Here is a 12,722-nt window from a genome sequence, read left to right on the forward strand (position 1 = left end):
CAAAAAACGTGAACGTGGATATTCTCTAAACTCAAGTAGGCGGATGATAACATTTCACAATAATACATCTCTGAACATGAACTAGAATGTTCCTCCCCCTGAAAGTGAACGCGGAGAGAGGAGGCCGGCCGAGTCTGTCAAACGTGAAGATGAGCAGCTTTAGCTTGCATAGAGAGCTCAGGGGGTGGGGGGGGAGAGAGGTAGGAGGACACCCACCCCCCCCCCCCTCACTCCTTCATCTGGCTCAAACATCCATCCATCCATCCTCCCGCCACCAAAAAACACAACCAAAAAAGAATGGGTCCGTTGCAGTGTCTCGAGATGTCCTCGGAGACGGAGGTGGGCGGGTTAGTGGATGACATAACGCACCTCCTCTCGGTCGAAACTGCAACGCTCAAGTCCCGAGTCAGCTGGACAAGTCAGTTTGCTTCCGTGTAGTGATTTCCAAACTTTAATCCAGTTTGTGTCTGTTTGACCTCCGCGACCTCTGCACTCTCTGCTTGCAGTGGCTCTGCCTGTATGGGCCTCAACCATATCAATCGGTATCAGTCAGTTCTGTCCTCCCTGTTAATGTCTCAGCAGTGCAAAGAAGGATGGTGTGGCCAGGCGGTACCAGAGGAGGACAAGGGGTCTCGGTGAGCCCGTAGCCCGCCCAGGGAAGCCTTGTCGCGGGGTGGTCATCACAGAAGCTGGGGGGAGGAACCAGCAGCCGGAACATCCAGGCAGAAGAAACTAAACATACACAAACACCATTGAACTGATGTCTAAAGAACGCAGTTCCACACAGTTCCTTATGTGATCCAGTCACATGGCTCCCGGCAAGGTTGTGGTCGGCCAATCAGGTCTCCCTGTGGAAAAGGAAACAAGAAGACCCGATTAGACAACTGATAATGACTTTAATCACTCAAATATCCACTAGATGGCAGTATATATTGCAGTGTTTGAAGGAGAGAACAAGTACTGTAATGCTACTAATTAGAAATTAAAGGAGAATATCACTGGATCAAAGACTATGTTTATACACTGAGGAAATGTGTGTGTGTGTGTACTCTGGGGGGGCGGGGCTTGCTCTGTCTTACCATTCTCACCTCCTCGCAGGGGGGTACATGGAGGGGGCAGATGCTTGTTGACTTGCAACGATGGCTGATGAGGAGAGACCTGATGTGGGAGGAGCCAAAGAAAAAGGGAGTTCATAAATCATCCTCTCATACATTAATGTTACCTAATCCCTGAGTAGTAAAATACTGTTATCGTTGCAGTTTAGCATGAGGTGTGAATATTTGCTACGGTTTGTGCCGCTCACCCGTGGCGTAGGACAGGTCATACTGCGCCGACAGTAGCGGGTAGCCGAGGTGGTGATGGGAAGGCATGATGCGCTGCGACGGCGAGGAACGCGGCCGGTCCATTTCCCGCTCGCGATCCCGCTCTCCGCCGGCGCCGCCGCCGCCCCCTCGCTCCCGTTCGTGGGGCGTCTTCTCGCTGACGGTGGGCGATTTGCTCTTGTACTGGCTGGCGTGCTGGTGGAGGATGTCTAGGGCCTTGGACTCGGAGGCCCCCTTGTTGCTGACCGTGGGGCTGGCGCGCGATGCCTTCTCGCCTCCCTCCTCCCCCGGACCCATCTTACTGCCGTAGGGGGAGAAGGAGTAGCCTGCCGACAGGTATGACCCTAGGGGGGACAGGGGCGGGTTAGAATAAGACAGAGAACATCAGACTTACACTAAAAACCGATCTTTCTGCAGCTTTTTTCCAGTTGTCACTTTTAATCACAATTTAGGGCTTTTGGTCCTTAAACAGTTCAAATGAGATTAAATAATTGAAATAACAGTTCACAATCTTAGTTGGATACCATTAGTTATAGTTGACTAGCCCTTAGTTGATTGGTCTATCTTACCAGGGTAGTTTTGCATCATGACCGCGGGCATCCCTCGGTATCCTGGGTGGCTGGGGTCGTAGCCCTGTCCGTAGGCGTAAGCTCCATGCATGTAGGGCATGTAGGCCTGGTGCTGCGCCAGAGGGGAGGAAAACTGCATGTGGGGAGCCGACCGCTGCTCCTTCCCCACCCCCCGGTGCTCCTCGGGGCCCGACGACGTCCTCGGCTCCGCGCCCTCCTTGCCCTCCTCCTTGGGGGCGCCGTCTTTGGGCCGCGCCCTGTCCTCCTTGCCCTTCCTGTCCCTCTCTCGCTCCCGGTCCCGCTCCCTGTCCCGCTCCCTGTCCCGTTCCCTCTCTCGGTCCCGGTCCCGGTCCCTCTCCTCTTTCCACCGCTCCTCGTCCTGCGCTTTCTGGGCCTCGTTGGGGTACTTGTTGGGGTAGACATAGGGCCACAGGCGTGAGTCAGGCTCCTGAGAAAGAGGAGCAAGACCCAACTGACGTTAGATTAAGGATATTCTACGAAGATATTGAATATTTCTCAAATGTACTTACAATTCTATACATTCAACCAATGTTAATAGATGTAATAATAACAGAACATAGCACGTTGAGTGACCTACCTGTCTGTACCACATGGCCTGCTCCATGGCTGATGGCCTCCCTGACTCCATGCCAGCCTTGGGCTCCTCCTTCCCATGGTGCCCTCCTTCGTTCAGCTTCATCTTCAGCCCCTCGGCCTGCTGGGCCGGTGCCTTGGCATCCTCCCCTTTGGGCATAATGACCGACTTGGCCTGCTCCGAAGACGACGAGGTGGGCTCCTTGGTCTTGCCCTGACCCGGACCCCCCTTCCCCAAGTCCGGGAGACTCGGCGCCTTGGAGAGGGTCGGCGGCACGGACGCTTTCTGCTTCCACTCCTCGCCCTTCCCGGAGGAGCCGCCGCCACCGCTGCCGCCCTCCCGGTCCTTCGCGGCGGCGCCCTCGGCCTTCTTCTCGGCGGCGGCGGCGTTGCGGTGCTGCTCGGCCGCCTGCCGCTGCCGCTCCTCGCACTGCTGCCGGTAAGCCGGGTTGGTGCTCATCAAGTGGTTGTGGTAGGCCTGGTCGGCCGGGTGGTACGTGTAGGGGGGCACGTAGGCGTACTGGTTGTAGTAGAGAGAGGGCTGAATGTACATGTTGGAGCGCTGCTGGATGACCGAGGCCTGTTGTTGTTGTTGTTGTTGTTGTTGAGGGATTGCATGTACATGTTGTTGTTGCTGCTGCTGCTGCTGCTGCTGACCGGAGGGGCCCAACTCAGGCTTCCGCTCCTCCTGCTGCTCCGACTTGCTCTTCTCCTCCACCGGCTCCTGGTCTTCCTCCTTCTTCACCTTCACCTGGGCACCCTCTTGGAGAGGAGCCCCGGTGGCCGAAACGCCCGGACTGGGGTTGGGGTTGGCGTAGTTGGGGGAGTAGTAGGCATCGTAGCCGGGGTAGTAGGGGGACTCTTTACTGGGGGTCTGGGTGGGGAACAGGGCCTTCTTGGCTCCTTCCCGGACGGCATGCTCCTCGGACTTGACCCCCCTGACGCCGTCCGCCCGGCCCTCCCCGTCCTCGCCGGCGTCCGAGATGTCCGAGTAGGCGGGGCTGTTGGTCTTCACCGAGGAGTTGTCGGCGGCGCCGTTCTGCGTGACCACGTGGAGCGGCGTGAGGGGCTGGCCCATGGCGCCGCCGCTGCCGCCGCCGCTCTCGATCCGGCTGGCCACGCCGATGGAGGGGCTGGGGGCGTTGTCCGAGAAGCTGTAGATCTTGTCGGCCTCGGCCTTGATGCTGGCCAGCCGGCTCTGGTGGGGGTCCGACGAGCCGTTGAGCAGCCCGTCGCTTTTGCTCCCCGGGTCCGAGGACTCGGAGTACGGGCTCTTCCCCTCTTCGGGCTTCCCCCCTTTGCCCAGACCCTTGGGGCTGTCCCCCTCCTTCCCCCCCTCCTTCTTCTTCTTCTCTTTCTTCTTCTTGTCCTTCGAGGCGCTCAGGGCCACGTTCATGGACGAAGGGTCGCCCAGCACTAAGGGCTTGGGCTGGATGGCTTTCAGCTGCGGGCTCTTGGGGATGGACTGAACCACTGAGCCCATGGCGGGGGTGGAGCTAGGGCCGGACGGGGGAAAGCCGGCCGCTTGTAGAGAGTAAATCTGCTGAGGTGGTATGGCCGGGGCGATGGGGCGAGCGGCCTTCATGCCCTTCTGGGCCAGCTTGTCGGCCTTGGCGCCGCTCCCCGCCTTTTTGGATTTGTCCTTCTTGTCGTCCACACCGTCGTTACTGGCCTCGTCCGTTAGACAGGGCCCGTCCTCGCAACCGTCCATGGCGGCGGCACAACCGCCGCCGCCGCCGCCGCCCCCCCCGGCTTCGGCGTCCACGTCGCCAGGCTTCTTTTTGTTCTGCTTGGAGCCGAATTTCCCGGCGGAGGGGGACGGGCTCTGGGCCTCGAAGCCTCTGCCCTTGGGCGTAAGTGAGCGGGCTGGGGACAGGCAGCCCTTCTGGGAGATGGACGCCCCGTTGCAACTGCCTGGGTCCGGGTGGAGGGTGGAGTCCTCCCCGTACTCGCTGTCCCCATCCAGGTCCAGCTTGATGTCGTCATCGTTGTGGGCGCGGGCCTGGTGGTACTTGAGGCCGTTGATGTGCTTGTACTTCTTGTTGCAATTGGGGTGGGGGCAGTCTATGAGCACAGGAGAGGGGCAGTTGCGGTCGAGCTGGGGCGGGGGCAAGGGCTCGGCCTTGATGATGGGGATGGGGAGGATGGCGTGGGGCGGCAACGGCGCCCCCCCGCTGTTGGAGTTGGTGCGCATGCGTTTGCTACCCTTGGTGTCCTCAGAGCTGGAGTTGGGCTCCATGTCGGAGGCGGGCTTGTTCTTGCGCTTGTTGGCCGACGACGGGCTGGCCTTGACGTCCTCCGTGTTGCTGTTGGGTGGCGTGCGGCGCTCTGACGAGTTCTGGCTGCCCCGCCTGCCCTTGCTGTTGGAGGCGGCGCGCGTCTTGCTGCTGCCGCTGCCCTTGTTGTCGGATGAGTTGCTGTTCTCGTTAACGGGCGTATTGCTGTTGGGCCTCATCCTCTTCCCCCGGCCTCGGCCGTTCCTCATCTCCAAATCGCTGGTGGGGGACTCGCAGAACCTAACAAAAGAGACCAGAGAGACGCGGCGTTACGGTTCTCTGCTATCATCCACCACCACAATGACCCTCCGCCCACCAGAGAACAAGCTACCGCCGAACAAGACCCATTACAAACTGGGTAGCAGGGGATTCAATACAGCGGGGAGGCAAAGGTGGCGACCCACTCAATAGAGCTCTCTCAGCCCTGCTGCTATTCCTGTTCTGTGGAGAGGCGGCTAAGAGGCTGAGAGACACTCCAGTGGGAAATGGTCTCTCTCTCTCTCTCTATCCCTCTCTCTATCCCTCTCCACATCATTTCCCCACCACTCCGATTCCATAGGAGGCTTTTTACCAGCCGGGGCCCCAGGAGAGGTGTCAAACGTGCGTCGGCTCCTGATCCTCTCGTTATCTACCCCCGGCCCGGTCTCGACAGCCCCCCGACGCGCTCTGACAGATCGCCCGGCCGCCACGGGCCGCGGCGGATTAGACCCGGGCGACGAGGCTGCTCATCAGATATGGGGGAGATTACATATCGGCCGACGGGGAGGGAGAGGGAGAGAATGCGAGGGAGAGAAACGGGAGAGAGAGCGAGAGTTCTATCAAAAGAGGGGGAACTCAGGGGGGATGAGGCGGGAAAAGAGCCGGAGGCGCCGGCGGATAGTGTCGAGCAGAAATCAGAATATCGAATATTAGGTTTATAATAGTGCCAATCTGACATAAAATAGCTTATAATTAGAGCACCCTGGGAATAACCAAGAGATCGCTACTGTGTGGAGCACAAAAGCGACATAAGGGAGCGGACTACTGCAGTGCACAGTTGTTTTCCTTGCCATCAAAAGGCTAACGCAATTATGCATCAGCTCTGTGGGCCCGCCGGGAGCTGTGATACATTACCCAATCAAAACTGATATGACAATCCTTTGTGCAGAATACAACAAATACTCCCACAGTCTCAGGAGCGCCTGACATGACTGATGTTTAATTCATGGTTTCCCATCCGGTCGTGGCGGGTGTGCTACTGTACCCGGTAGAGGAACCTCTCCGGGGACAGTGGCTGAGGAGCCTGATGGTCGACTGCTGCAGGGCCTCTGACAGAGAACACTGCACCACTACTGTTATTATTACCCTGTCTGTTCACTATATCCTAACAACACTGAGGAGCTACAGGAGGAAAATACATTACCGCAGCACCAGTACTACCTAGACTTACAGTATTGCTCTGGGTGTCTACTCAATCAATCAATCAATCAAAGCTTTATTTGTATAGCGCATTTCATACAGTAACACAATGCGCTTTACAGAGAACAAGGGAGGTGGGCATGGCTCCCACCCCTACATATTCCAGAGGGAAGCAAAACACCAGTATCATCCAGGGGCCAGAAAAGTGACTCTGAACAATAGTCATGAAAGGAGATGCTATCCTAACGACAACCCTACGCCAGCCCTGCTAGCCTCGCATCAGGGCCTTAGCCTCCCAGGCACCGAGGGGCGTTAGGACCCAGCGGTTGGATATTGGGGATGGGATGCGCAGCAAGTCAGGCAGAACACGTGTTTTGCAAAGGTCTGTGAAACGCTCCGCTCCGGTGCCTTGTCGTGGGATCGATAGCCGAGGAGAACGAGAGGGAAAATCAATTCCTCCTCCATGTTGCGTCTCAAAAGCCTTGTGTCAGCGGGGAGAGAGACGAGGAGACGTTACCCAAGGATATTTCATTCATAATGACCGGGGCGGGGCGCAAAGTGCTGTGGGTCGAAATACGCCACAAGAGACCTTTACTCAGTATCCATCTTTAGTGCCCTTTGTGTATGTTGTTATGTTATCACCCTTAGAAATGTGTGTGTGTGTGTATGTGTGTGTGTGTGTGTGTGTGTGTGTGTGTATGTGTGTGTATGTGTATGTGTGTGTGTGTATGTATGTGTGTGTGTGTGTGTGTGTGTGTGTGTGTGTGTGTGTGTTTACCTTGGTGGGGCCCAGTCATGTCGGGTGCAGTCCAGGAGAGTGCCCACGTACGTCTTATTCCTCCAGGTCACATTCACCACCAGCATCCCTGAGAGGGCGAGAGAACACCGTGAGTAACTGGCACCCTGGGGGAAACATATAACCCTTACACGATAGTTCACTGTACATTACTGTGAAATTCGACCCCACGACATTCTCGTGTTGCCAATCCCGATAGAACGCGTAAGGCCCAGTCCAGCAACAGACACCAGATGAACCAAGTCAGTTGAAGAAACAATCTGTAGGCTAGTATTATTCTTACAACTTGAAAATGTATATTATATATGTTGTTTTTGTTGCTTTTTAAGATCAAGAGCTTAATATGCTACATTTTGCAATTCGGAGAAATGCAGTGGGAGAGGTTTTTGCCATTATCGGGTAGCCTACACCGTTTTCATAACTTGGCTGTAATTTTATTGCAGAAGGCACTATAGTGCAGTCTTTTTTAATCTTATTTTGTTTTTGTTGCTTTTTATTTAAGATCAAAAAGATCTTTAGGCTGATTTGCTTCCATATTTTTACTGCATGATCTGTCCTGATTGATATATTTTGTTAGTTCCCACATGGCTAAATTGCATAAACAACTACATGACATTCACGTGAGTTCTGGCTCCCCAGCTAAAATAGAAAATATTTGTAAATAAATGTACTACCATACAGACTTCGAAAACACTTTTATAAAAGACCGTCTTTGTGAGAGGGACACCCTCACATCTAAAGACTAATAGTGTCGAGTTTTAGTCACAGTCTACACAAGTAAGATTTTGCAAAGACTGGGATCATTCATGAAGGGCCATTTGCATGAGCCAGGACTAAAAGCTCGGATTGCCACCTTCCACCAAACGATAGATTTAGAAACGTACGCCTGAGAAAAGGCTGACTAAGATTTTCTTTGGTTGAAGACAGGCAGCCCTAAGTAAATGCATTTGAATAGTTTATTTCGGAACCAATTATTTTCATAAATAACTGTCAGGGTCTGTTTACAACCGGCACGTGCAGTGTCGCGAATGGTGCTGTGACAGCATATCCATGTAAACTTGATAACTTCTGGAGACGCTGATAAGATACTAGTGTGGCCTTCTCGTTCTTGTTTTCGTCTTGGTCTTCAAGACAATGTCGTGTAACCCAGGCCTTAATCATCAAATCTTCATAACCCCAATAACAGCTCAACCATGCATACACAAGATGCCGTATTTAACAAGGACACTCATTTAATTCCAAAGTGAAGTCTCTGGTTTCATCATTCTTTGGCCTGCTATATAAAAAAAAAACATGGAACACAAGTTGACCCAAAATGTAGGTCAATCTGAAATGAAATGGAACATAAGCAGCATTCATTTAAATGTGCTGACTCCCTTGATGTAATTGATGCTAACACGCACAAACACCCACCCACACCCCTCCATTAAAAGAGCAATTCCTGATCACAGACAGCAATTTGTATGCAGCTGAGAGGGGCAGAACAAGGGAGAGAGAGAGAGAGAGAGAGAGAGAGAGAGAAAGAAAAAAAAGCAGGGGAAGGTGTCCTCCATCTGACATTGCTGCTGCACACTGCAGAGGCTCAACGGTAAAAAAATAAATAAAAAAGGATTGTTCTTGTGTTGGAAGGAAACAGCTGAGGCACATAAGAGCTCCTCCTGGTTGAGAGAGCGCAGGTCTGTCGCCTTTAATTTGTCTCTTGAATGGTTTGTGCATCGGCTGGCAAGCGCTTTGATACCAGCCAGCTCTCTGAGGGGGAGTGGGAGGAAGAAGCGAGGCACAGATTGTCCCTGGATCTGACTTCGGGGGTGCCGTGTATGAACACTAGGGGGCAGCCGGCATCACTGAAGGATCTCGGCTACTGTAGAACACACACACACTCCATTTCATAGAGCCGTTCCCCAAGGAGCCCTGCGTTTCATAATTGACCTGAACTCCCGTGACCGTTTTGCCTTTGCCAGTTTCCTCATAAATATCTGTCACGATTGTTATGTTCCTAAGCACAGCAGATTTAAACTAACATTTAACTGGCATAGCCCAGCGATTATTGCTTCAGTTTCAAGGGGGTAAGGAGTAGCTCTGTCCAAAGATTACAAGGGCACAACATCATCGCTGTGCTGGGTTAGTCAGGTCAGTATACTTCCATCAGTACACCGAATCAGTCATCGACAATGAGACAAGGCCTCAGAAGACACAACACAACAAACAATGATACTTGGGCTTGAGTTGCATCTGGGGGAGCTGCAACACAGAGGAGCTTTGGGAACAATTACGGCTCCATCTGCAAACATTTAGCATGACATTAGCCGTTGTTGGAATGGTAACCGTTAGCAGTGAAATGGAGCCCAGGTCTATTCATTGCCTGGGCAAGGTGCAAGATAAACTAACGTCTCTGCCAATTCCATGTCATTTACTCCCGACGCTCAATGTTATTTCAAACGGCACGCAACACTGCGGGTTGAACTCGATGAGTATCATAAAGGAAGCCATAGTCTGGGCAAAGCATTAAAATCTGATACGGTGCATTTTCTGAGCCCGTTAAAAAACACTCATCTAGGCCCCCCAAAATCACATATAAGTGCTTTAAAAAACAGGTGAGGGAAGTCCCCAGAATCACATAGGTGTTATTAAACACACGTGTTGGTTGAAGAGTGTTGAATAAGCGAGCGTGTGTGAGCGTGTCGGCCAATACGTGGGTACAGGAAAAATAACACCTATAAAAAAACAAACACACAGTGCTGCTTTTCAGCCGTTAAAAGACCCGAAGCCTGCACCTTGCCTAAACACGCTCCCCCGTTGGTGACCTCTGTTCGCCAGATAAGTCTTCGGAGGTATTAAAGCTACAGTACATGTCTGACCGCGGCTTGAAGGCTAATTCAGTTTTTATAAGCTCGGAGAGCTCTGCCCTGTCTGGCTGGCTGTCTCAGAGCCGCGGTTGTTGTTGGAGAGATTGTGCAGCAACCTCTGGAGCTACGAACCATTGTTTTTCAGTCCAGGTCTTTAACCGAGTCCGGATAGACACTGATTAGAACACGAACTGATAAACAAAATGAGATCTACACTTCTAGAGTCAGCTTGTCGGCCGTTGGGGTTTTAGTCTTAAAACAGATTACGAGTTGATGCCTCCTGGCAGAAGAGATTACGAAGGTGGGGCTCTGGTAGACAGGCTGGTGCACTTAGACAATGAGAAACACACAGAGACAACCACTAGCCTCCATCTGTTCCTAAGTAGGCTGGCGTTAGCCGAGCTTCGCCAGCAGACGACCCACACAGGGGCACCCAGGGAGCTCTTCCAAAGAGACCCTTTCACTTCCCTACAACACATAACCTCAGGCACTCGACCTCAGCATAACACAGCCCCAACCGGGGAGGGGGGTGGTGGGACTTTGAAACATGAAGTCAACTCGAGCGCACAATGTGTGTGTGTGTGTGTGTGTGTGTGTGTGTGTCTCTCTCGCTGTGTGCAGCTGTGTTTTCTCCCTCCCAGCGCGCCTGGGGTTTTCGAGGCTCATAGAAAGTGAGTGAGTGAGTCTCCTGGTGGAGAATGGCTCATTGTGGAGAGAAAGCAGGGGCTGTTTTTCATACTTGCGGTGTGGGGACTCTCCGTGGCTGTTTTGCATACCTCCCTCTCTCTCTCTCTCTCTCTCTCCCTCCCTCTCTCTCTCTGCAGGCTGCGCTTGCCAAGAGCAGCAAACTGGCGTAGGCAGACAAGCCCAAACTCAGACAACGGCAGCGGTCGCTAGCCCAGGTCTTACTCAACTGGAGCGACTCACGCAGATCTCCAGATAGGGTGAGGTGGGCGGGATGGGAACCCGCTCTTCTTCTGCGCTTTATAAGGATGTGTGAAGACTGGCCGCGTGAAGGCGAGTAGTCTCACTGAACCTCTTGACAGTTGGTGAAAGAAAGAACGACTGGATTTAGCAGGTGGATAAGAGACCCCCCCCCCCTCTACCCCTACTCTCAAATCCCCCCCCTCCCCCCTACTGTTCCCTTCCCCCTCGACTACATTCCTCTGACTTAGCCAGGAAGGTGGGCCTCCCTAAGCCAGACGCAGTGGAACGTTGGCTCGGAACGGAAAGAAGGAACACGAGTCATAAAACTGCGAACAAGAACACGATATGGCGAGGAAGGGAAAACAATGAAGAGGAGAGACGGTAAGAATAGAAAGAACCGGGGGAAGAAGAAAAACCAGCTAAGCCCCATTATGTTCCCTCAAGTGCAGGAAGAGCGCCGAGGAGGACCTTGTCATTTCAAATCCCCTTCCCTACCGCTGCCCAAATGCAGAAACAAAGGCCACCGCTGCACCGCCCTGCCTCCCTCCTCCTCCTCCTCTCCTTCTCCCCCTCCCTCGCTCCCTCCCCATCAAAGGCCTCCCTAATGGCAACAAAGAGCTGACAAGCTCCCAGAGGGACCGTAGGGGCTGCTGCGGAGGGGAGCCGGGGTCACCGGTTTCATCTCCCCCCATGAGGGGGCCTTTCATTAATGGGCGGGCATGGCCTCCGTAATCCCTTCCCCCCCCCCCCCTCCCCTGCGGCAGGTCAAGTCTACCGGTCTCAGGGTCCCCATAGACAATGACCCCTTGCTCCCTGGCACCATTCTCATTTAACTCCTCCTATTATGGTTTCCCCATTCACTGGCTGGAGGTCAGATATACTAGAGTGGACAAAAGCCAACCTTATGTAAATGGGGGGGGGGCAGTCACCCACCACTGCACATCTCCCCAGCCTGGGAGACACAGAGAGAGAGTTGATGTGTCCTTAATAGCTGTTTAAAAGGCATTGTGGGTTGGCGGCGTTGAGCGGGATTACCCAAAATATTCGAGTGCGCTGATAAAGGGAGACCGGATTATGAGCGTGTGATCAAGGCCTTAATCTGTGTGCGCTCGGGTGAGTAGAGAACGCCGCTGATCGAATGTGGGGATAAAGGAATAAACCCCGTTTGCCTGTTAAATGGTAACTGATAAACCGACGCAGGCTCTCTGTGGCATCGGATTACAGTCGCAGAGCTGTAGCGTCGACTTTGGTCTTAATAGCTAGTCTAGTGCTCATCTTGAATGCCTCGCCAGTTTGCCACTTGACAAGAGAGACTTCAGGTAAAATCCTTTTTCACGCCTTCAGATTATCTAGTGCAGTAATTGCCATTGAGCAGCTAGACAACTACTGTATAGCTTCAAAGCATTCACCTCAAGAACATAACTGAGTCAAACTTGCTGGCTCAGAGAAAGATGGGATAGTGTGTGTGTGAGTCTGGGAGGGCCGGGAGTGGAGGACGTCTTCACAACAACATGTCTGATGTTGATGAGGTCTTGGTCCCATGGCGCAGTTTCCATAGTGACTGCCTCCTCTGATTATCCGGGTCACATGACCAGGGTGAGGTTTCCCCGAGAGAGAGAGAGAGAGAGAGAGAGAGAGAGAGAGAGAGAGAGAGAGAGAGAGAGAGAGAGAGAGAGAGAGGAGGGAAGAGGAGGAGAGACCCCCTCTTTTGTAATCACCACACTGGTCATTTAGCACAGCTGAGTGACTCTGCTGGGACAGGGATAGGGGGCAGAGAAGGGCGAGAGCGAGATAACACCACCCCCTCCTCCGTCTCTTCTCAGTTCCCCTGAGGGCGGAGAGGTTGCCGGTTGCTGTTTGTGATTTGTGATTCCCTGGGTCTGGAAAACAAGCCCTCGGCGAGTCCTCCAGTGTGTTAAGCGACAGAGTTTTCCCAGCATGCCCCAGTAGCCGCCTCGCCCCTCCTGCCTGGTCTCTGTTGTTGTACTCCTTCA

At 53.4% G+C, this 12,722-nt stretch overlaps 1 protein-coding gene across 1 annotated transcript in view; it reads right to left on the bottom strand.

Moving 5' to 3' along the window:
• Positions 1-780: 780 nt before the first annotated feature.
• znf609a (zinc finger protein 609a) overlaps positions 781-12,722 on the bottom strand; it is a 95,616-nt gene continuing 83,674 nt past the window's right edge. Inside the window, exons 4-9 of the mRNA XM_084451226.1 lie at positions 6,938-7,025; positions 2,490-5,001; positions 1,892-2,339; positions 1,304-1,666; positions 1,080-1,158; positions 781-848 (exon numbers count right to left, since the gene is read on the bottom strand). Of these exons, the coding sequence (XP_084307352.1) occupies positions 1,085-1,158; positions 1,304-1,666; positions 1,892-2,339; positions 2,490-5,001; positions 6,938-7,025 (3,485 nt within the window). The 3' untranslated portion in view covers positions 781-848; positions 1,080-1,084. The remainder of the gene's footprint in view (positions 849-1,079; positions 1,159-1,303; positions 1,667-1,891; positions 2,340-2,489; positions 5,002-6,937; positions 7,026-12,722) is intronic.

Source organism: Borostomias antarcticus (assembly GCF_949987555.1).
Source record: "Borostomias antarcticus genome assembly, chromosome: 16".
In the NCBI taxonomy this organism is placed as follows: domain Eukaryota; kingdom Metazoa; phylum Chordata; class Actinopteri; order Stomiiformes; family Stomiidae; genus Borostomias; species Borostomias antarcticus.